The sequence below is a fragment of the Mustela lutreola genome, chromosome 1 (genome assembly GCF_030435805.1).
Source record: "Mustela lutreola isolate mMusLut2 chromosome 1, mMusLut2.pri, whole genome shotgun sequence".
NCBI lineage: Eukaryota > Metazoa > Chordata > Mammalia > Carnivora > Mustelidae > Mustela > Mustela lutreola.
Genome location: NC_081290.1, coordinates 10,993,022 through 11,013,637, shown reverse-complemented (window position 1 = coordinate 11,013,637; position 20,616 = coordinate 10,993,022). Strand labels below are relative to the sequence as shown.

General features: G+C 42.0%; 1 protein-coding gene and 1 long non-coding RNA gene across 3 annotated transcripts; one reads left to right on the top strand and one right to left on the bottom strand.

Moving 5' to 3' along the window:
• Nucleotides 1-284: 284 nt before the first annotated feature.
• Nucleotides 285-14,641, bottom strand: GRSF1 (G-rich RNA sequence binding factor 1). Of its 2 annotated transcripts, none has more exons than XM_059159637.1 (10): nucleotides 14,155-14,641; nucleotides 11,505-11,661; nucleotides 9,967-10,122; nucleotides 9,423-9,566; nucleotides 8,622-8,757; nucleotides 6,534-6,718; nucleotides 5,436-5,557; nucleotides 3,765-3,900; nucleotides 3,341-3,416; nucleotides 285-1,663 (listed from the first exon to the last, which is right to left on the bottom strand). In XM_059159637.1, exons 1-9 carry the CDS (start codon nucleotides 14,506-14,508, stop codon nucleotides 3,367-3,369), a joined length of 1,440 nt encoding a protein of 479 aa, XP_059015620.1. In that variant the 5' UTR covers nucleotides 14,509-14,641; the 3' UTR covers nucleotides 285-1,663; nucleotides 3,341-3,366. The 2 variants fall into 2 exon arrangements, with proteins under 2 accessions (XP_059015620.1, XP_059015629.1); XM_059159646.1 differs by lacking the exon at nucleotides 14,155-14,641 and adding an exon at nucleotides 13,859-13,988.
• A 3,518-nt stretch (nucleotides 14,642-18,159) lies between these two features.
• LOC131823372 (uncharacterized) lies at nucleotides 18,160-20,126 on the top strand. The gene is made up of 2 exons (XR_009350560.1): nucleotides 18,160-19,242; nucleotides 19,553-20,126. It is a non-coding gene; the product is annotated as an uncharacterized LOC131823372 (long non-coding RNA).
• The last annotated feature ends 490 nt before the right edge of the window (nucleotides 20,127-20,616 follow it).

The window sequence follows — 20,616 nt, the reverse complement described above, 5'->3', positions numbered from 1 at the left end:
CCACAGCAAATAAGATACATACTGCTCAACAGAGAAAAGAGCATATTCTAATAGATCACACAGCCACGGACACCCCTTCTGATAGCCTGGTATACTCCGCCCCATATGAGAACACATTTCTACTTTAGTAATACTGAAGATGGTTAGATGCTTAATGAAGTCATGTTCACATGGGATGATAGAAATACAAACGAAAATTACAATTTCTTCTCATACCATACCAGGATTTGAGGTAACACAAATATATTTGGTTGACCGACACATCCAAAATAAATACTCTTGGGTAATCTGCAGCCTGAAAGAAGCCTTCATTTATTGACTACTTACAGTACAGTGATTTCACATCTTAGCTGGTAATCAGAGATGGTTATGTATTAAGGGAGAGAAGGCGTCATCTCTCTTCCAGATATGACCTCTCAGAAATCGGGGCTAATTCAATTTTAAGAACTAGAATTGTATCTCCTGGTAACTATGTGGCAGTCGTCGCCCTGAGAACAGGAACAAGGCAAAGAAAGTATACAGGACTTTGATTCTCCTACACAGGTGCATGTAAAGTTAGTTTATTAAGGACTACATTTTGAAGCCAGCCATTTTGATCCAATATTTAAATAACAAGCTGTTTAATATTAAAGCAGAAGGTACCGTCACAATGTGACAGAAGTACAGCTTTATCCATAAACCCTTCACACAGTTATACATTAAATGCTATTTTTATTTAAGCAAGGCACCCCTACTTGTTCTAAAATATGGGATGTGCTATCCCATTGAAAAAGCAAAATGAGGAGACAGATTTTTTTTTTTTTTTTTTCCTCTCAGGAGCTGGTTTGAATTCAAGTGAAGCCATTAACGTCCTTACCAGTCAGGACTGTTTTGACAGGTCACTTCACAGTTTGAGACTAACAAACACCCTTAAGGTTTACCCACAATCAACAAAAAATTGGGGGGTGAGTGTTCAAAGAACTTTTAAGACTAGAATTCTCTCCTTACGGATACAGGCACCAAAGTTAAATGCCTTTAGCACAAGGCTTAGAAAGGCAAACATTTCTAAAGACATAAAACTGCCAAACTGTTGTCACTTACACTCACTAACCTGTGGTACTTATTTGTTTTCTTTTTTTTTTTAATTTCTACTCCTACCTAAATAATCTAATACACCTAAAATTAAAACTACTCTGCCAAACCTTAATGATTCAAAGGTCTGAAACCTTTCCTTGCTTTGGTGAGTATTTGGTTAAAATAAATCAGTATTTCATTCCAGAGAAGTTTTACAGCAGAGCCTTAATTCAGAGGCAAAAAGACAAAACCTCCAACAGAGCATTTGTAAAACAGGAGAAAGACTTTCAAGGACAGTACTGAATAAAAATATGTAGTCTTTTCATTGGGTAACACATCTTCTATGAAAACAAACTGTTTAATCATATAGAACAGAAACCAGATTTTTAAATCAGATCTTGAACAGATTAAACAAAAATTTAAATTTGTGGTTTATTTCATAATTCCAAACTGAATCTTTCCTTTTCTTAACAGTCCACTATGCAATTTGTCTTTTAAGCAATTAACCCAAAACCCCCAAATCCTTTCTCTAGCAGTTGCTGCTATAAAACTGGAACTTTATATTCCACGTCCAAGAAAGATGTGCAAATGAAATGCTTCTTGCTTCGTCCTGAAAATAAAAAGAAAAATGTTGCACACTGACTCAAAATGAAAAAGTGGTGCAAAGTAAATAAATAAAAGAAAAAGTGTTACCATACCATACTCTTTCCCAGACCATTTAGAAATACAAATTTAATAATTTTTTTAAAGTGGGCATCATGCCCAGCATGGAGCCCAACGAGGGGCTTGAACTCAAAACCATGAGATCGAGACTAGAGCTGTTATCAAGAGTTGGGGACACTTACCCAGATGACCTACCCAAGTGCCCCAATACTTTTTTTTTCTGATTTAGTGCAAATCCATTTAGTGACAAATCCATGATGTTACAGTGAAGAAAATTAGACATTATTGTTTACATCCTGGTATAAAGACAAATTTTCAGAGTTGAGCACAAAATATATTTTACATAGATTTTAGCTAATATTTAACCTCACAAGATTATGGGATTTTATAACCAAAAACAGCCTATGACAAATACAACTATGAACTATAGTAAAGAAATGCCTCATGTATTTCCAATAAATCATTACAGTTAACTATCTCAAATGCACCACTATAAATAGAAAAATGATTATAATACATTAAAAGATTTTATGGGTAAATAAAAAATACCACATAACATTTAGTCAAGGGAGGGGACATCCAAACATTCAGTAGATTTGTCACACATTAAGTTAATTCTATGAAGTTGTGTACTTCCTAGGACAGACAACTATTTTCAAAACACTTTCTTAGGAAAGAGACAGTGGTACATTAAATGTAGATAATAATGAAAAATCCCAATTTCAAATATATCGATTTTTTGTTTTGTTTTGTTTTATTAACATATAATGTATTATTTGCCCCAGGGCTACAGGTCTGTGAATCATCGGGATTACACATCAAATTTATCATTTTAAACGTTTTAATATCTTGGTACTAAGGAAATGTGTTTAAATTTTCTAAGAAGAACGCATATATAAGCACATTTTCAGCGTAATATATAGATATTAAAGGTAAAAAATTATTTTTAGGCACATAGCAGGATGAACATTGGGGATGATGCCAGAACATTCTATATGGGAAAAATACCCAACGCCACTATTCAATCATAATGAGTCCTATTTCCCAAAAGATTTTCATTCCTTATTTTGATGCTTGAGTCCTTTTGATCAGTCTGATCATTATTTTTTTTTTTTTTTTTTTTTTTTTTAAAGATTTTATTTATTTATTTGACAGACAGAGATCACAAGTAGGCAGAGAGGCAGGCAGAGAGAGAGAGGAGGAAGCAGGCTCCCCGCTGAGCAGAGAGCCCGATGTGGGGCTCGATCCCAGGACGCTGAGATCATGACCTGAGCCGAAGGCAGCGGCTTAACCCACTGAGCCACCCAGGCGCCCCAGTCTGATCATTATTAAGGGGCTCCTGGGTAGCTCAGTCAGCTGAGCGTCTGACTCTTGATTTGGGCTCCAGTCACGATCTCAGGGTCATGGATGGAGCTCTGCGTTGGGCCCTGTGCTCAGCACAGAGTCTGCTTCTCCCTCTCCTTCTGTTCCTTGCCTGTGCACACATGCACACCTCCCTTCTCTCTCAAATAAATAAAATATTTAAAAAAAAAAAAAAAAGGTTTTCACCCTATTACAAATTAGTGAGTTAATGCCTAATTTATCAATTGAAAATAATTCCCACAATTATACCTCTTAAATTTACCTTATTATCTAGAGTCCCTGGAAGTCTTATTTTCCCTTTGGACATGAATTCAGGAACAATTCAATATATCTATGATCTGAGAATGACAAGAAAAGATTCATTTTAAGAAGGTGAAAACGGAGAAATAATAATATAAATTTTCTCATAGTTTAGACAGCAAGTCAAACCCTTTGTCCATTTCCTAATTAAAAACAAAAACAAAATAAAAAACAAGCAAAAAATATCCCACCTCCACATAGAAATATTCAGGACAATTAGCAAACAAATGCTTTTCATTACAATATAGTGTTCTGTCCTTTCTACATTTAATTTAGGAGTATTAAAAGAGCACAGTTTCCCAAAGAAAAAGTCTAGGCAAACTCCAAAACAGAGAAAGGTGAAGACAAGCTGAGCTCTGACAATGAACACCATGGGCAGCACTTACGAACATGGGACCGGTCCTTGAGCATAGCTGCAACAGCGTCCTCATGGGTATCGAAGTGCACGTCCGCTTCTCCAGTGGCCTTCCCATTAGAACTGTATTCCATGGTGATTCTAACAGGCTTCAGCGGAGCAAAGAACTAAACAACAGAAGCCAGAAGGAACATAATGGTACTAGGTCCAATTTCTAGCAGTCTAAGACTCTGCATTTTTGTTTCAGACTATGACTGATACACCCAAGACACTGTTCTTAGAAAATCTCTTTAAGCAACAAAGTAGTTACACATCTACCATGTCTTCTGGCTTTTCCTATCCTCTGAGAACTCAAGGTCACATTTCAACTATCTGTTCACAGAAAAAAACTGTACAATACACAACACATCAAGAGAGCTCTAACTTTTCTATGCCAGCAAGGACCACTTTTGTTATTCCTCCCACAGACATCCTTCCCTGTTTCTGAAGAGCGCGCATCTTTCATTTCTTAGTCATTTTTATATTAGATATGCACCTGCTCACCAGTTTTTTTTTTACCAGCACTACATGAACAGAGGTACCACACTGAGTGGTTACCATTTCAAACCAAAGCAACAGAATGTAATGCTTTAATGAGATTGTGCAACCTCTGCCTGGTTTAAGATATGATTCCTATCAAGCTTTTTTGAAATAATGGAGATGGGGTGTCTGGATGGCTCAGTGGGTTAAAGTCTCTGCCTTCGGCTTGGGTCGTGATCCCAGGGTCCTGGGACTGAGCCCCATTATCGGGCTCTCTGCTCAGCAGGAAGCCTGCTTCCCCGTCTCTCTCTGCCTGCTGCTCTGCCTACTTGTGATCTCTGTCTCTCTGTCAAATAAATAAATAAAATCTTTAAAAAAAAACAAAAGAAAAAGAAAAAGACAACTCTGAGGACCCACTACTAACTGATGATTCTAGCTTTGGTTCTACCTTAATTAAGTATATGTCCTCAGATTCATGAAGCCAATATGGCTATTGTTGTTTCCCTTCCTTTTCATATTTTTTTTTTTTTTTTGAGATTTTATTATTTGACAGAGAAACACAGCAAGAGAGGGAACACAAGCAGGGGGAGTGCGAGAAGGAGAAGCAGAGAGCCCAATGAGGGGCTCAATCCCAGGACCCTGGGACCACAACTAGAGCCAAAGGCAGACACTTAACAACTAAGCCACCCCGGTGCCCCTCTTTTCATACATTGTTATAAAATAAAAATATTTTTAAAATTTCTTTCTCAAAAATTAGGGAATCCTGAAGAAAGCTACAAGCTTCTGAGCACTCAGGTGCGCTGGGATTCTTGCTCAGCATATACCTCCCCTGTGACAAACTCCCTCTGGGTCTCAGTTTCCTAAACTCAAAAATGACTAAGTTGAACCAATTTAAAGAAAAACCAAACTTCCTTCCTTTGCCTACTAAAGCTACATCATATTATTTTGTACCACAAAATCCTCTTATCATTATACATTTGACCTTAAAATGTAATAAAACCCATACTTCTCAGTGGAAGAAAGTAAGACAAGCTTCCACAAAAAAGGGGACGCCTGCCACTTTACTGTACAAATCGTTCAGAAATAGGGTATTTTCTTCTGTATCTTTCCCAAGTTAATATAAGTCTAATTTTAGGATTTTTGTTCCAAACCTATTGAGGTTGGATAGCTTACTGCCACACACGTTTATAATGTCTTGGGCATTAGCTTGGAAAGGCAGTCCTCGCATGTGGACAAAATGCAGTGAAGATGCAGTCCCAAAGTCAGCAGCCTCTGGAAGCTTTTCCGACATCTCCTTAGGCAACTCTGAGAGGGGGAACAAAAAGCACCGTCAGTAACAGAAGAACTTCCAGAGTCATTAACAGATTATAATTAGTTATGCCCTTTATGTCAAAATCCTCAATTCTTCCTGAACCAGTAAGGAAGAAGGGCTTTATTTTTCAAAGCAAAAATGTTCTGCAATTTCTGCCACCTAACAAATACCATCTGAACACCCATGAGGATTTAGTGCAAAGATTTAGTGCCTCAAACCACTACGAGATTACATAAAAACAGATCTTTCTATAAAAACAGAAGGAAACATGATTATGAGCGAAAAAAAGGGCAATGAACGTTCTGAGTTACAGGCACTTTAAAAAAAGAATAAACATGGTTAACGGGGTAATTCCATGGCACGGTTTTAAAGTTTTATTTATTTGAGAGCGACCGTGCACCCACGAGGGTGGGGATGGGGGCAGAGGGAGAGAGAACCCTGAAGCAGACTCCCTGCTGAGCTCCGAGCCCAACACAGGGCTCAATCCCAGGACCCCCATTCATGACCTGAGCAGAAATCAAGAGTCCACTGCTCAACCAACTGAGCCAGTCAAGCGACCCACCATGGCATGAGTTGAAAAAAGATTGATCAAACTTCAAAGATCCCACATGTGGCTTTGCGGTGAGGAATCAGAGGAGTAATTACTTTAGTCAACATTCAAGCTCTCTAACTATTCTTTTCTCACCTTGGTTTAAATGTTGACATTTTAAATTCTTTTATTATATCTGTGCCACCCAGCTTTGCATATGGAATCCACAAAAACAGTTATATAAAAAACTTTTATGAAATAATTAAGCCCTTCTGCATATGTTCTAAGTACATACGACACTCAAAGACAGATAAATCTTCCAACTCAATTCCCTGGTCCCATAATCTAATAATTCCATACAACATGGTCTTAAAAAATATTTTAAATATCGAAACGTGCAAGACAGATCCAGTAAGTCTCATCATGATGCAGGTCCTTACCTATTTCCTTCTCACTTTCAAAAGCTGTCATGGGTCGAATATCCTCACTTACTTCATGTTCTTCAAAGACCAATTCTGGCTCAGTTATATACTTAGCAGTAGGAGAAGATGCCATTTTTTTTCCCTTATGAGAACCAACATGTGTTCGGACTTCATTCCTTCTGCTTGGAAATATCTCTATATACCTGTATCAAAACAAAAGTGAACAGACACAAATAATGCAAAGTAACTTTACACTGAAGTCATTTAAAATAGAACATGCAGATATAATATTTCTGACAGCTTATGAAACAAAGTGTCCAAAGATAACAGATGAGAGAGAAAAAGACTGGATACAGATACTAGTCCCTGAAGAGTATTCTCAACAGAAGGGGCCAATGATTTAATCTCCCCCACACTCTGCCCAAGGCGACAGCTTTCTTCATACACATTTAATTAAGAGTATATTCTTTTTTTTTTTTTTTGAAGATTTTATTTATTTATTTGACAGACAGATCACAAGTAGGCAGAGGCAGGCAGAGAGAGAGGAGGAAGCAGGCCTCCTGCTGAGCAGACAGCCCGATGCGGGGCTTGATCCCAGGACCCTGAGATCATGACCTGAGCCGAAGGCAGAGGCTTTAACCCACTGAGCCACCCAGGCGACCCTTAAGAGTATTTTCTATTCTGTTTTACTTCGTGAGAACAACTATGCCAAGACAAATTGTGTGTATGAAAATATCTGGTAAGAAGGGATTTGTTTTCTACTATTGTTTTTTACTATTGTTATTTACTATTTGTTTTTACTATTTTACTATCGGTTAACTATTTCTTAAAGCCTTACAAGACAATTCTGTGAAAATCAATGATATCTGTGTAAGATATTAAACGTCAGAGTACATGAGGAGCTAAAATCCCCCAGAACTTCAACAAGATACCAATGAGAATTCGATGAACTAAATGTCAATTCTGACTTGTTATCTGCTTGGCAGTGGGATTGCCTATTAAATCCAAGCTTCTGAAACCAGTTTTTTTCTCAATACCGCTTTTCCAAATTAGGTTATTAAGCATAAATTACAAAAACCATTTGTATTTACAGATCTATAAAGATTAGATAGGCACTACTTCTTAATTTATTATACACTGCCATAATCTTCCCACATAAAAACGTAACACTAATCTATTTGTTCTAAGACATGTTATAAGAAAATGTGAAGAGTACTAAAAGAAAATGGGAGAGGAGGCTGGCTTGCATACACATTTTTATTTTTAAAAAATTTTATAAAGACCTCTACATCAACTCTATACACAGATCCTGAAATACACGGCTTTATAATAGCTTTTCGTTTTTTTAAAACTTCAGCGGAGCCAAATAAAACAGCCAGAAAGCAGCAAAACAATAATCCAAAATCTGACACTTTTCAGTACTCCAAATTTGACACAAATGAACTGATCCAACACTATATGCATCCAGTGTGATGTACAGCAATACCTATAGTATATTATCTGTATCAAAATGTTAACCCAAATCAATTCAAGACTTCAGCTTTAACTTCCCATTTTCAGGAAGTAATAGAAGATACAAAGGAACAAAGTCACACCATAAAGAAGCAAAAAGATCAACATAAAACATGAGACATTGTACAGGAGGACTTAGTTTGTTCAGGAAAACGGAATAAAAATACAAAGGTGAAGGAGACTTGTTCTAGTAAGAGAACTATAGATATAACAATCAAATGCCATGCGTGGACCATATCGAGATTCTGGAAGCAAAAGCAAAAAAAAAACCACAAACATCTCTGAGGGGAACCTGGGTGGCTCAATGAGCTGAGCATCTGCCTTAGGCTCAGGTCATGGTCCGCGGATCCTGGGATCGAGCCCTTATTCGGGCTCCTTGCTTGCGGGGAGCTGCTTCCCCCTCCCCCCAGCTCAGTGCGCTCTAGCTTGCTCTCTCCAAAAACAAAACAAAACAAAACAAAAACAATCCACAACTCTGAAAAGACAATTTTGGTATGTTCCGGAAAGTGTGACTGTGGACTGGCATTAGACAATAAATTACCGCTCATTTTGTTAGCACGGGACTGGCACACTATGAGAATCTGTTTCACTCACCGGTTACCAATTTCCTCCCTATGTTTCAATAGGGCTTGGTTGGCCATTTCTGGTTCTTCAAACTGCACATAGGCTTCCCCTGTTTTTCTTCTCCCTCTGTAGTCCATGACAAAAGTGATGTCTACTATATTCAGTCCTAGGACAGCAAAAAATTATTACAGATTTAGTGCTACTAACAGGAACCTTTTTTATCCTTAGGACTAAATACATTTATTCACATACTAGTAATTTTTTTTTCATTAGTATAACCTAAGGCCTGTTTTGCTAGTCTTTAAGTTGGATACATGCCTAAGGGAAAGAAAATTATTATGCAGCAAAGCTAGTAACACCTACACATCTATATTTCCAGAATATTTAGGATTCATGCAATCCATCTAAAATACACAATCTCTGGGGTTTTTTAGGGGGGCCATTAATTATGTAGTAGGGGAAACAGGAATTTAGACTAACAACACTACTGTTACATTTTTCAGAGCTGAGAACTAGACAATAATGCTTTTAAATGATAAAAATTGTTACTTTCTTAGACAAATATGGCCACTCTTACAAGAGGTTATCTTCCTCAACAGTCAAATATACCTGCAGGAAGTAATTCTGAAATGTGACATCCTCCAAAGGTCAGCATAATTGGTCAAAACACTTACGTAATCTATAAACATTGGTAACCTAAGTGAAGAGTTCTCCCCTAGAGAACCTAATACAATTGTATGCAGTTACCTAGGAAAAGGTTCATTTAAGATATAAAGAAAACAGTAAGGGGGGGGGGAAAGAGGCCCCAAACATGATTTAACTGGAAAGCACCTGCAAAGAAGTCTACGATGTCTTTCTCATTGCAACTATACGGAAGTCCTCTCAAGCGAACCACACCATCGTTGACCACAGGTGAGGCCTTCACCTGCAGGCTCTTCATTAAGGCATCCACGTCTTCATTGTTTATCTCATATACTGCAAAGAAAAAGCACACAAGCATGCACATTTCCATAGCAAAGGAAGAAGACATTAAAAAAGAAAAATCATACTTAGTGGGTTATCCAAGAATGGAGAAGCCAGTGTTTTTAATCTTCATGTACTTCTTTGGAGAAAATAACGAATGGCATTTACGGACTATTTACCGTGTGCCAGCTGTGACTTATTTAAACGTCCCAGCTTGGGAGGTGAACTTGGTCAACACCCTCATTTTATAGATAAGAAAATGAGATTATCTCTGCGTTTCATTTTCATGCCCTGTAAAAGGGCGGATTCGTAATGCCTATCTCCTTCATTACTGCTAAGGATCAAATGAAACTGCCTTCGGAAGTACAGGCTGAGGTTCCGCTCACAAAAGCCAGAGCGCGATTTCACGCACCTTCCACATAGCGCTGTCCCATGTACATGCGGTGCTTTTCTAAGGCTTTTTGCACATCCTGCTCGGACTCCATTTCAATTAAGGCATCACCCCTTCGTTTCCCGTCTCTGTTTAAGAGGAAGTGTATTCCATTCTCACCATTGCGGATCCTGCAGTCTGAAAGTACGGCCGTGAAATCAAAACCCGAAACCAAACTTTTAGCTCAATTGTACAAGTCATGAGAATGCAATCCTCCGATTCCAACAACAAAACAAACCATGAACCAAAATGTCTATCCTATTCCCTACAAAAACCCCCATCACTGAAGGCATCCAAACGCTAATGAGATGGTAGTCTATACACTGTTCCATTTCTTTTCTTTTCTTTTTTAAAGATTTTTATTTATTTATTTGACAGAGAGAGAGGGAGAGAGCAAGCACAAGCCTGGGGAATGGCAGGCAGAGGAGAAACAGGCTCCCCACTCAGCAAGGAGCCTGATGTGGAGCTCGATCCCAGGACCCTGAGATCATGACCTGAGCCCAAGGCAGCAGCTCTGTGCTTTGTAGGAAGGGAAGTCTGCTTGTCCTTCCGCCCCTCTCCTGGCTTGTGCCAGCTTGCTCTCGCTCTCTCTCAAATACATGAATAAAATCTTTTTCAAAAAACAAATAGGGGCACCTGGGTGACTCAGCGGGTTAAAGCCTCTGCCTTCAGCTCAGGTCATGATCCCAGGGTCCTAGGATCGAGCCCCACATGGGGCTCTCTGCTCAGCAGGGAGCCTGCTTTCTCCTCTCTCTTTACCTGCCTCTCTGCCTACTTGTGATCTCTCTCTGTTAAATAAATAAATAAAATCTTTAAAACAAACAAACAATCCAAAAAACCATTTTTAAAAAAAATTTATTGTATCTACTTATGTGTGAGAGAGAAAGTGCCAGCTGGAAAGCAGAGGGAGAGAATCCTCAGGCAGGCTCCCCCCACTGAGCATGGAGCACTCAATCCCAGGACCCTGAGATCATGACCTGAGCTGAAATCAAGCTGAGCCGTTAGCCGACTGAGTGACTCAGGCGTCCCCTAAAAGCTTTTTAAAGAGGAAAATGAAAAATCATAGTGAGATCCAGAACTTAAAAATTAATCACAGATATGTAAACATTCCAAAAGTGTTATTAAGGAAATTATATCCCTTGACAATAAGCAATCTTGTATTCTAAATGTATGTGTTACGTAAAGAGCTATGCTGAACTGGTATTGCGGTTTGGTTAAGTACATACCAAAATTTCTGGAGAAAACTGGTTTCTACCATGTTGTGAGACTACCTTGCACTCAAACAAAATTACGTATTTCTTTTTTAATTTTATTTATTTATTTTGACAGAGAGAGATCACAAGTAGTCAGAGAGGCAGAGAGAGAGAGAGAGGGAAGCAGGCTCCCTGCTGAGCAGAGAGCCCGATGTGGGACTCGATCCCAGGACCCTGAGATCATGACCTGAGCCGAAGGCAGCGGCTTAACCACTGAGCCACCCAGGCGCCCCAAAATTACGTATTTCAAACACACATAGAATATACCTGAGAAAAAGTTAACCACATCTTCTATAGTGCATGACCAGGGCAATCCTTGAGCTCGAATGAGATAAACATCATCCACTTCTTCTCCTAACTTGGACGAAGCCAACTCGTAATCAGGGAGGGGCGGGAGATCTTCCAGGTACGTAGTTTTGGACTCCTTACGAGACAAATGAAGAAAAGTAAAAATACTTCTTTGAACAACCTTACTGGGAATATGTTTATTTCTGCAAACCAATGCCCTGGATGTTATTCTTAGGGGACAGTTACTATTTCAGAGGCAAGAAATAAACTTCACAAATCCCTAACGCATCCTTTTTTGGCTTAAATTATACATTCTAACCCAACAAGCAGGTATATCCCAATGACTTCGCAGGACAGAAATTTCATCCAGGGCTTGTTCTTTTTTAAATTATCGGTCCCGAATTACACCTAATGATAGTGTTTTAGTTAAGGAAGGACAAGAAGGGTTCCTTCAGTTGGACAAATATGAATGCTTCCTACTCACTGTGCGCGGTATCAGGCTCTCATCCCAAAGAGCTTACCATCTAGACTAAGACGAGCATTACAAGACAGGATGCTTTATGAGCTACAATTAAGATCCAAGATTATTAGGAATCCAAAACAGAACACTAACAGAAGAATCAAGATATAATATGTGCCTCAAAGGAAGCACAGAATTTTGACAGCAATATCTAAAGCATTCCAGTTTGAGAGGTGAGGGGAAGAAGCAATATGAATGAACAAAAGCCTGTTTGCAAAACAGCAATAATCCCATTTGGCTCCACTGCAGGGTACAATTAGGAGCCAAAGATGAGCTGGCAAAAGGAACTTGGTACCATACAGCAGAGGGACTTGAATGTCAAGCTCAATGTGTCCCCTTCATCCAGTAGGCAAGAAAGAGTTAATAAAAGACATTTCGGAGTGGGTAAAATAATGAGAGAGCAGGGTGTTTGTAAAGACTAGTCTGTCAACTGGTAAACCAGACCAACTGAGTAAGGAAAAATCCTAAGAGGCAAAAGCAGTAGTGTAAGATAACAAGAGCCTGAGACATCCCCCAAGAACTGTATTTTACAAGATTCAGCAAAAACTGGAATTTAACAAGATTCCAATCAGCATTACAAGCATAACCAGGAACGACAACCGCAGTTTCAAGACTTGTCCTCTTTTGGGGCTGAAGAAAAAGATTCCTTGGTACCATCCCACAGTTTACACTAAGACTTAACCTCTACCTACAAGGAGTCCATGATGCATGGAAGCCTCGAGCAGATAGATGTCTTTCCCGTACTTCATAAAAATGCAACAAGCACTACGAATCAACGTGGAAAGACCCCCCGGGCTCTCAGGCAAGCGACTTGCAATCTATCATGCTACGGAGATGCTTCACGCCTTTGCAGGTTCCCATCCTTTCCATGAAGACGTCCACATAATGTCAGGAAGTCCACGATCAATCTGAGCACAGTGTCTGACACTAGGAGAGGCTCAACAGATAGCCCTACAGTCAATTTCAGAGGGAAACAAACAAACAAACAAGAGAGTAGCCGCCTCGCCAAGGCCTAGTAGAGATCGTCTGTGTTTTTTAATCAAGGTACCGTTCCCCATTTTCCCAGAATTCCACCCGCATCTCCTGCTTTTACCGAAAAGGGCAGCACAAAGTATTGGGCCAGGATTCAAGTCCATGAGCTCAGCCACGGGCAGCCGAGGCCGGGCTGATCAGCCTCCGGGTTCCCGAAGTTCAAGGAGGAGCCCGAACTGCACGGAGAGAAACCGGATCGAGAGGCAGGAGGTGGCGGGGAAGACGCGAGCGGACGCTTCCCGGACCCGCGCTCGCGAGCAGGAGCGAGGCTCCCTCCAGGGCCAACCCGAGTTCCTAAAGGGCACGCGGACTTCACAAAACACCGTCCATCCGCTCCCGGGTCCCCGGGTCCCCGGGTCCCCGGGTCCCGGCCCGACCGCAGGCGTCCGCTCTTCTCGCCGCGCCCCCCCACCCCCAAATCGGTCCCCACGCTGTCCTCCCTGTCGGCGGCGACGCACGGCCCGAAAGGTCCTTCTGCCAGAGGAGGTGGAAGGGCAGGGGTGACCTTCAGTCAAGCGGGGCAGCCCGCCTCTCCCGGCGGCACGAGGCACAGCGGAGCGCGCGCCACGAGCCTCCGGCCCCCCGGCCCCAGCCCACGCCAGGCAGCGCGTGGACCGTCCCCTCGGCAGGCTTCGAGGCGCGCCGGGGCCGCCTAGGCCTCTCGCTGCGGCCGCGCGGAAACTCCCACCCCTCGGCGGGGCCGGCCTCCCAACTCGACGAGCGGCGTGCGGAGAGCGACAGGGATGCGGGGAGGGGGCGCCCACAGCCGCCCCAAACCTACCATGGGCCGGCGGGAAACCAGGCCTCAACATTCACCCCCAGCCACACTTACACTGCCCAACCGGCCAGACACTCGAGAGAACAAAACAAGGAGAAAACCCGGGGCCTGGGAGAGCGTCCCTTGTTCTGGGGCCCAATAGGAGGACGGGGCGGGCGGGGGTGGGGGGGGCGGCCGCGCGGCGCGTGCCGCGGATCCCCGGGCGTGCACGCGAGGCGCCGGCGGAGGGGCGCGGGAGCGCGCGCGCGCGCGCGGCCGGGGAAGGGTCCTGCGCGCGGCCCCTCGCGGCGCCCACGTACCTGGCTGTAGCTCCGCGCCGGGCCCGCGGCCGCGGCCAGCGACTGCGACAGCAGCGGGGCACGCAGGGCCGGGTAAGAAGCCGCGGCCGCGGCGGCGGCGGAGGCGGCCGCGGGGGGAGGCCCCGCCAGCCTCCCGGCAGACGGAGGCCCGGTCTGGAGGCCCCGCGTGTGAGAGGCGGCGGCCGCGGCGGCCCCGAGCAGCAGCAGCAGGCGGCGGCGGCCCGAGACGCCCGAGGGGAAGGAGCCGGCGGCCGAGTAGAAAGGCAGGCAGGCGGCGCCGGTGCGCCGGCAGCTGCTGCAGTTGCAGCCGCAGCCCCGGAGCAGCGCCCCGAGCACCCAGCGCGTCCCGGCCATGGACTCCGGAGGCGGCGCGGGGCCTGGAGGCGGCTGCGGCTGCAGCGCCAGCGGAGGGGGAGTGGAATCCAGGGCCGGGGAGGGGGCGCCAGGCACATGCGCCGCCGGCACCCGGGGCCGCGGCGAGTCGGGAGGAGGCGGAGGAGAACGCGCGGCTCCGCCCGGTCTCCGCCCCCGGGGCGGGGCTGCCGGCCGGCCGGGAGGGGCCGCGGGGACCCGGGGACTACAGCCCCGGGGCTCTAACCCCGGCGGAGCGCTGAGGCCCGGGGAGGACGGAGCGGGTCCCCTCTTGCTCTGGGGAGGGCGGAGACACGGGGCTCCGGATGAGCGACGCCCCGCACTGTCCCCCCCGAAGCGCGCGACTCGAGGGGCGAAAGGGCCGTTTCTGAAAAGAATTGTTACAAAGAGGTTGGGATCATATCGAAAGTGTACTACCCCCGAAACTTGAGGTGGACGGTCAGTTTTCTTTGTTTTAAAATGAAATATATAGATCCTTGTATGCCGATAATGTACAGAGCAAAAATAAAGCCTCCTCTAATGAGTGCACAGGCATAGGTTTGCAAAAAGGCTGGTTGTCGTTTTCCTCATCCGGAGACCCGTCTGAGATTAATAGGCAAAAGGGAGTACAGAGAGTTAAAAAACAGAAAAATCTGAAAAATTTAAAGCTTTTTATTAAGGAAAATCTCAGGGTATACTGAACTTCCAGAATTTCAGAAATTTATTTTTTTCTTTTTTCAGTCTTATATGTCACCACCACCACGCTGCAAACATGTTCTCTTTTGCTGGAATGTTTTAAAGCAAACCCCAAAGATCATGTCATCGCCTCTTTCAGCAACACCTTAAAGTGATCAGGACTTTAAAAAAAGAAGAAAAAACAGGATGACTCTTGGATTAGTTGTTTTGAAGTATTCAAGAAAATTTTGTTTAAAATTTGAGTTGTTGACTCTGGCCTACTCTTAAGAAAAGGAAAGTTCAATATTTCCCAGAAAACCCTTTCCCCACCAAAAAAAGCAAAGAACAGGAAAAAAAATCTGATTGGCTTGGCTTTGTGGATTTGAAGTATCAAAGAAGGGGTTTCCTCATCTGCAAGATTTAGAAATCCGAGGTGTTCTGTTTTTTTTTTTTTTTAAATCTTCCATTCAAGCAGGAAAATGGGTTAGCCCATCATAACAGATTACCACTAAGTCATAATCTGCGAACATGTTAGGGATTCTGCCTATATTGACTCTCATTTTCTTAATTGCCTTCATTTTCTTAATAGCGGAAGCCATCATGCATAAAACACAAATCTGAATGGATGAGCAACTAAATACATAGAATGAAATCTTGCGGATTATAATCAAGAGTAACACCAAAGTATTAAATAAAAAAGTCTCAATTTTTACTTACAGGAAGTTGGGAGAATACAAGGGAGAAAAGAAATTAATTTTGAACAATTATTCAATTATCTAAAAAACATTTACTAAGTGCTTTTTGTGTTCCAGGCTTGATGCTACGCCCTGTGCAATCGGGATATAATAATAGGTTTACAGACAAATATCAAAGTGATGTTTAGGTTTTTATGTATGTCTAGATTATAGAAAGAATAACAGGCTTTGTAAATTGAAACTAATGACTTACGGAACACCAGTTTTAAAAGTTGTATTAAATATTATTTTAACGCAAATAAATATAGCCCTCTTTAGTGCTAGTTATACTTTTATTATGGAAATAAGATTTTTGGACAAAAAATTTAAGACACTGTTGACAAGAGTGGTGACAAAGAAGATGAAGAGAGAAGACAAATTTTAGGAGGTAAAATCAACAGGATTTGAGGTTAGATTAGAGAGGGGGGTAGTGTTTTCTGTAATTGTGTTATTGTTTCAAGTTGGGAGAGATGGGTGGGGACAACTTTTCGTCCCTGGGCATGTTTAGAAATCAATGTAGAAATACTGGAAGCAAATCAACCCCATTTCTGTTAAGCCAGAGAAGACTGTCGTAGAAGTATTCGTTTGAGAATTGTCAGTATAGATGAAGCTTCTGGTTTGGATGAGATTGCTAGGACCAAGTTGGAGTGAGAAGGACTAGAAACAAAGGACGTACTACAACAGCGAATGCCCTGTAGAGGAAAATGAACTTGCCAGGAGAGAGAGAAGGAAAAGAAAGAGAATTAAAAAGCAAATTAAGGAAAGCCGGCCGAGTGTTTCTCCGGAAGTGAGTAGGGAGTATCTTAACAGTGTCAGGTCCTTACTAAGATCATTACTTACTTGTCAATTGAGATGAGAACAAAAAGTGTCTTGGATTTAGTGATATGGAAAGCCTTCAGTCATCTGGTCTACAGATGTTTGGGGGTAGTGGTAGCAGAGGCCAGACTAGAGCAGGGGTGAGGAGATGGAGATTGAAGTGCAAAATAAGTTTGATTCTGTAGTGAGAAAAGGATAAGGCAGTAAAGGAACAGTAGGTCAAAAGTGGGTTTTGTTTTTCTTGTTTGAATTAAATTGGGTTAGATTAGAGCATGTTGAAATGGTGCCGGGAAAGGATTCAGTTGCTATGGATTTAATTGAGTAATCGGGAGAAAATAGGCATAATTGATGTGTGGGTTCCTAGAAGGGCGAGAGAGGATAGGTATCAAAGCTCAGGTGCAGAGATTACCTTTATATGGGAGAGAGCTCTGCAGTTTCCCTAATTAACTGTAAAGCATATTGTTCTGGTACGGTCACTTAGCAGTTACAGTACAATATACAGAGTAGCACTAACAGAACTTTGACCTCCTTCTCTCCTGCGAATTTATGAGCCCTTTAAATTGGTGGAAAGAAACACTGTATAGATTTGGGAGAGTAAGGAGAAGGACTGAGAAAAACAATCACCTCCCATTGCTAGGGAAGAGTTTTCAAAAGAAGTCCTCTTAGTGCTGAAGAGCACATTGTTGGTAGCTAGGAGAGGACCTGGAAGGGGATGATTGTTCTTACTAAGAAAGAAATGAAGGAACGCGTTTTATTGTTAGTGCCCCTTAATTCCTGGAGGTGAACACACTTTTCTTCTGATATGCAATGAAGTTGAGTTCATCTTAAAGGTCCCACCCCACGGCCTCCTTTGCATTTGAAAGGAACAAAAAAATCATGAACCATGCATGTCAATAAACCTAGGGTGGCAAAAGGAAAAGCAGTGCAAGTGAAGTACCATAAAGAAATGCTGCCCATTTGTGTAACCTGTGATTAAGGTGCCATTCATCACCCAAGATTAAAGGAAGAGATTTATTGCATTGAGTAGATGCAACAGAACTTCAAGAAAGTTACCTCCAAGGAAAGACAAAGAGGTGCATTTTATCACCACTACCACTGCTTCATTCTTTTATCTGACAAAGAAAATTGATCCACTGGAGCCACAAACTCAAAGATTTGGGTTTTGCCACAGTGATGCGTTTCCTAGGTCAGCTTCATCAGTTGACCTATATTCACTACTGTCAGGTCCATGCTAACCAAGCTTTATGCCTCTCCCATAGATTGCATTTGGAAAATCACTCTGGGAGGAATAAAATGTACCTATTTATGATCGACACATGACAGGCCGATAAACTTCTAAGTACTGCAGCTTCTTCACTTGTTAAAATTAGCTTTTTGAAGTTAAGATAGGTCTCTAGGAAAGAGTAGCTGATTAGTTATTTAAATGAAATGTGCTGTCAAGAAATAGTAACATAAATATAAATGAAAATATTTATATTAATCATGGTCCATTTTTCCCATGACAAATATGGACAAGACTGGACATGGGAACTCTATTCCCAAGGGCGTTCCCAGAACACATTATCGAACACAGTTATTACAAGGAACTAATTTGCCCATATAGATGTAGCAGTCACAAAACTGAATTCTCTGTGAAGGCTCAGACGGTACAACTAAGAAAAGCTCACACCGAGGAGATTTAGAAAGTGTGTTGATGGGCTAGAGCATCATCTGCCCGTGTTTACAAAAATAAGGTGGTTTTTACTGGTCAGCTAATGAAAAGTAATCCCATCAGCAAGCTTTTCCTAGGAGGGCAGAAGCTAGGGTGCACCCAGAGCCCAAGTCTCTGAACATCAACTGACGCACAAGGTGCAAAATAATCAAGAAGCCTTTGTTAATAGGCATCATTCTGAATAGTCATCTTTTTAAAATAGGCACCGGGGTGGCTCAGTTGGTTAAGCATCCGACTCTTGATTTTTGGCTCAGGTTGTGATCCTGCGTCCTGAGGTTGAGCCCTAGGACAGGCTCCCCAGTCAGTGTGGAGTCTGCTTCAGATGGTTTCCCCCTCTCTACTCCTCTCCACTGGCTCCCTCCCTCTCTCTCTTTCTCTCAAAGAAAGAAATAAATAAAATCTTTGAAAACAAAATAAAATAGGTAATACATGAACAAAGTGTTAAAAAAAAAAAAAAGTCAAGCCATGCAGGATTATAGAAGCACACATGTTCACACGTGCACACAGAGTCCGATTTGCCTCTATCCACTGTCCTCCTGCTACCCAGGAGGACAGTCCTCCTCAAAGGTGCTGTTCTTGTCTATCCTTTCAGAGATGATCAGCGCAGTCTCCCTCACTTCTAAATTTGGTAATTCCGCTGTACTTGGGATTTTGACAAGTTTTCCACCTGCTAAGAAAGGGTGTCCTGAAGCCCGTGTCTTCCTAAATTGAGAGCTAAAGGAAAAGGAAATGCAAGAGACCAAAGAGATCCTTGTCACAAGAAACAAAGGACACTGGGGAAAAAAGGCATGAAAGGAAAAGGTAAATCAGCTATGATATTTGGAAGAACAATGTTCCCCTCTTTAACAACATAGCTTAATTAGGAAGAACAAAACTTTAGAGTCACATACTCAAAAAATTCTGGCTAGGTCAATGTGAAGCTGTGTAGTTGGTCATTACTCAGTCTTTGAGCTTTGCTCTCCTAAGTTACAAAAACAAAGATATTATTAGCTGCCACAGAAGCTGTGAGGTATCCAGCACTTAGGAAGAACCTGGTAAGTGGTATGTTTTCATTTTCTTAGGTACTGGGATTTTTTTGTTGTTTTTAAAACTTTATTTATTTATTTGACAGAGCACAAGCAGGGGAAGCGGCAGAGGGAGAGAAGCAGGCTCCCTGCTGAGTAGAAAACCCAAGGACTATGATGCTGGGCTCAATCCCAGCACCCTGGGATCATGACCTGAGCAGAGGGCAGACTCTTAACCAACTAAGCCACCCAGGCACCCCTTAGGTACTGTTTAAAGGAAATGGTTATTGTTGTCTTTTAACTGTTTCTTACTTCCAATTCTACCCCAGCATTTGTTTTTCATTGAAATGTAATTAACATAAAACCATTTGAGTATTTATTTGTTAATAATGTATAAGGATTTAAAATTTATTTTTTAAATTCCAGTACAATTAACATACAATGTTATATTAGTTCCAGGTGTACAATATGGTGATTCAGCAGTTCTGTGCTTTACTCGGTGCTTATCACAATAAGCGTACCCTAATGCCCCTCACCTACTCGACCCATTCCCCCGACCCACCTTCTCTCTGGTACCCATCAGTTTGTTGTCTACAATTAAGAGTCTGTTTTTTTGTTTGCATCTTTTTGAATTTGTTCATTCGTTTTGTTTCTTAAATTCCACATCTGAGCGAAACCGTATGGTATTTGTCTTTCTCTGACTGACTTATTTCACTTTGCATAATACCCTCTAGCTCCAACCATGTTGTTGCAGAGGCAAAATTTCATTCTTTTTTATGGCTGAGTAGAATCCCATTCTGTATATTCACCACATCTATCTATTGCTCTGTTGATGGACACTTGGGCTGCTTCTGTCAGCTTTTGTATATACTGCTGCAGTAAACATAGGGGCGCTTGGTGCATACATCTCTTCAATTAGCGTATTCATTTTCTTTGACTAAATACCTAGTACTAGAATTACTGGCTCATATAGTATTCTATTTTTAATTTTTTGAGGAACCGCCATACTGTTTTGCACAGTGGGTGTACCACTTGATTCTAAGGGTTTTAAGTCTGCTTCCTCCCTGGGAAAATAAATTTCCCTTGGAACAGACTCTATGGAATTAGAAAACACAAAGCCAAAGGTTAAACCCTAAGAGATCTGTTCAAGCACATCTTAGAATCTAGGGAA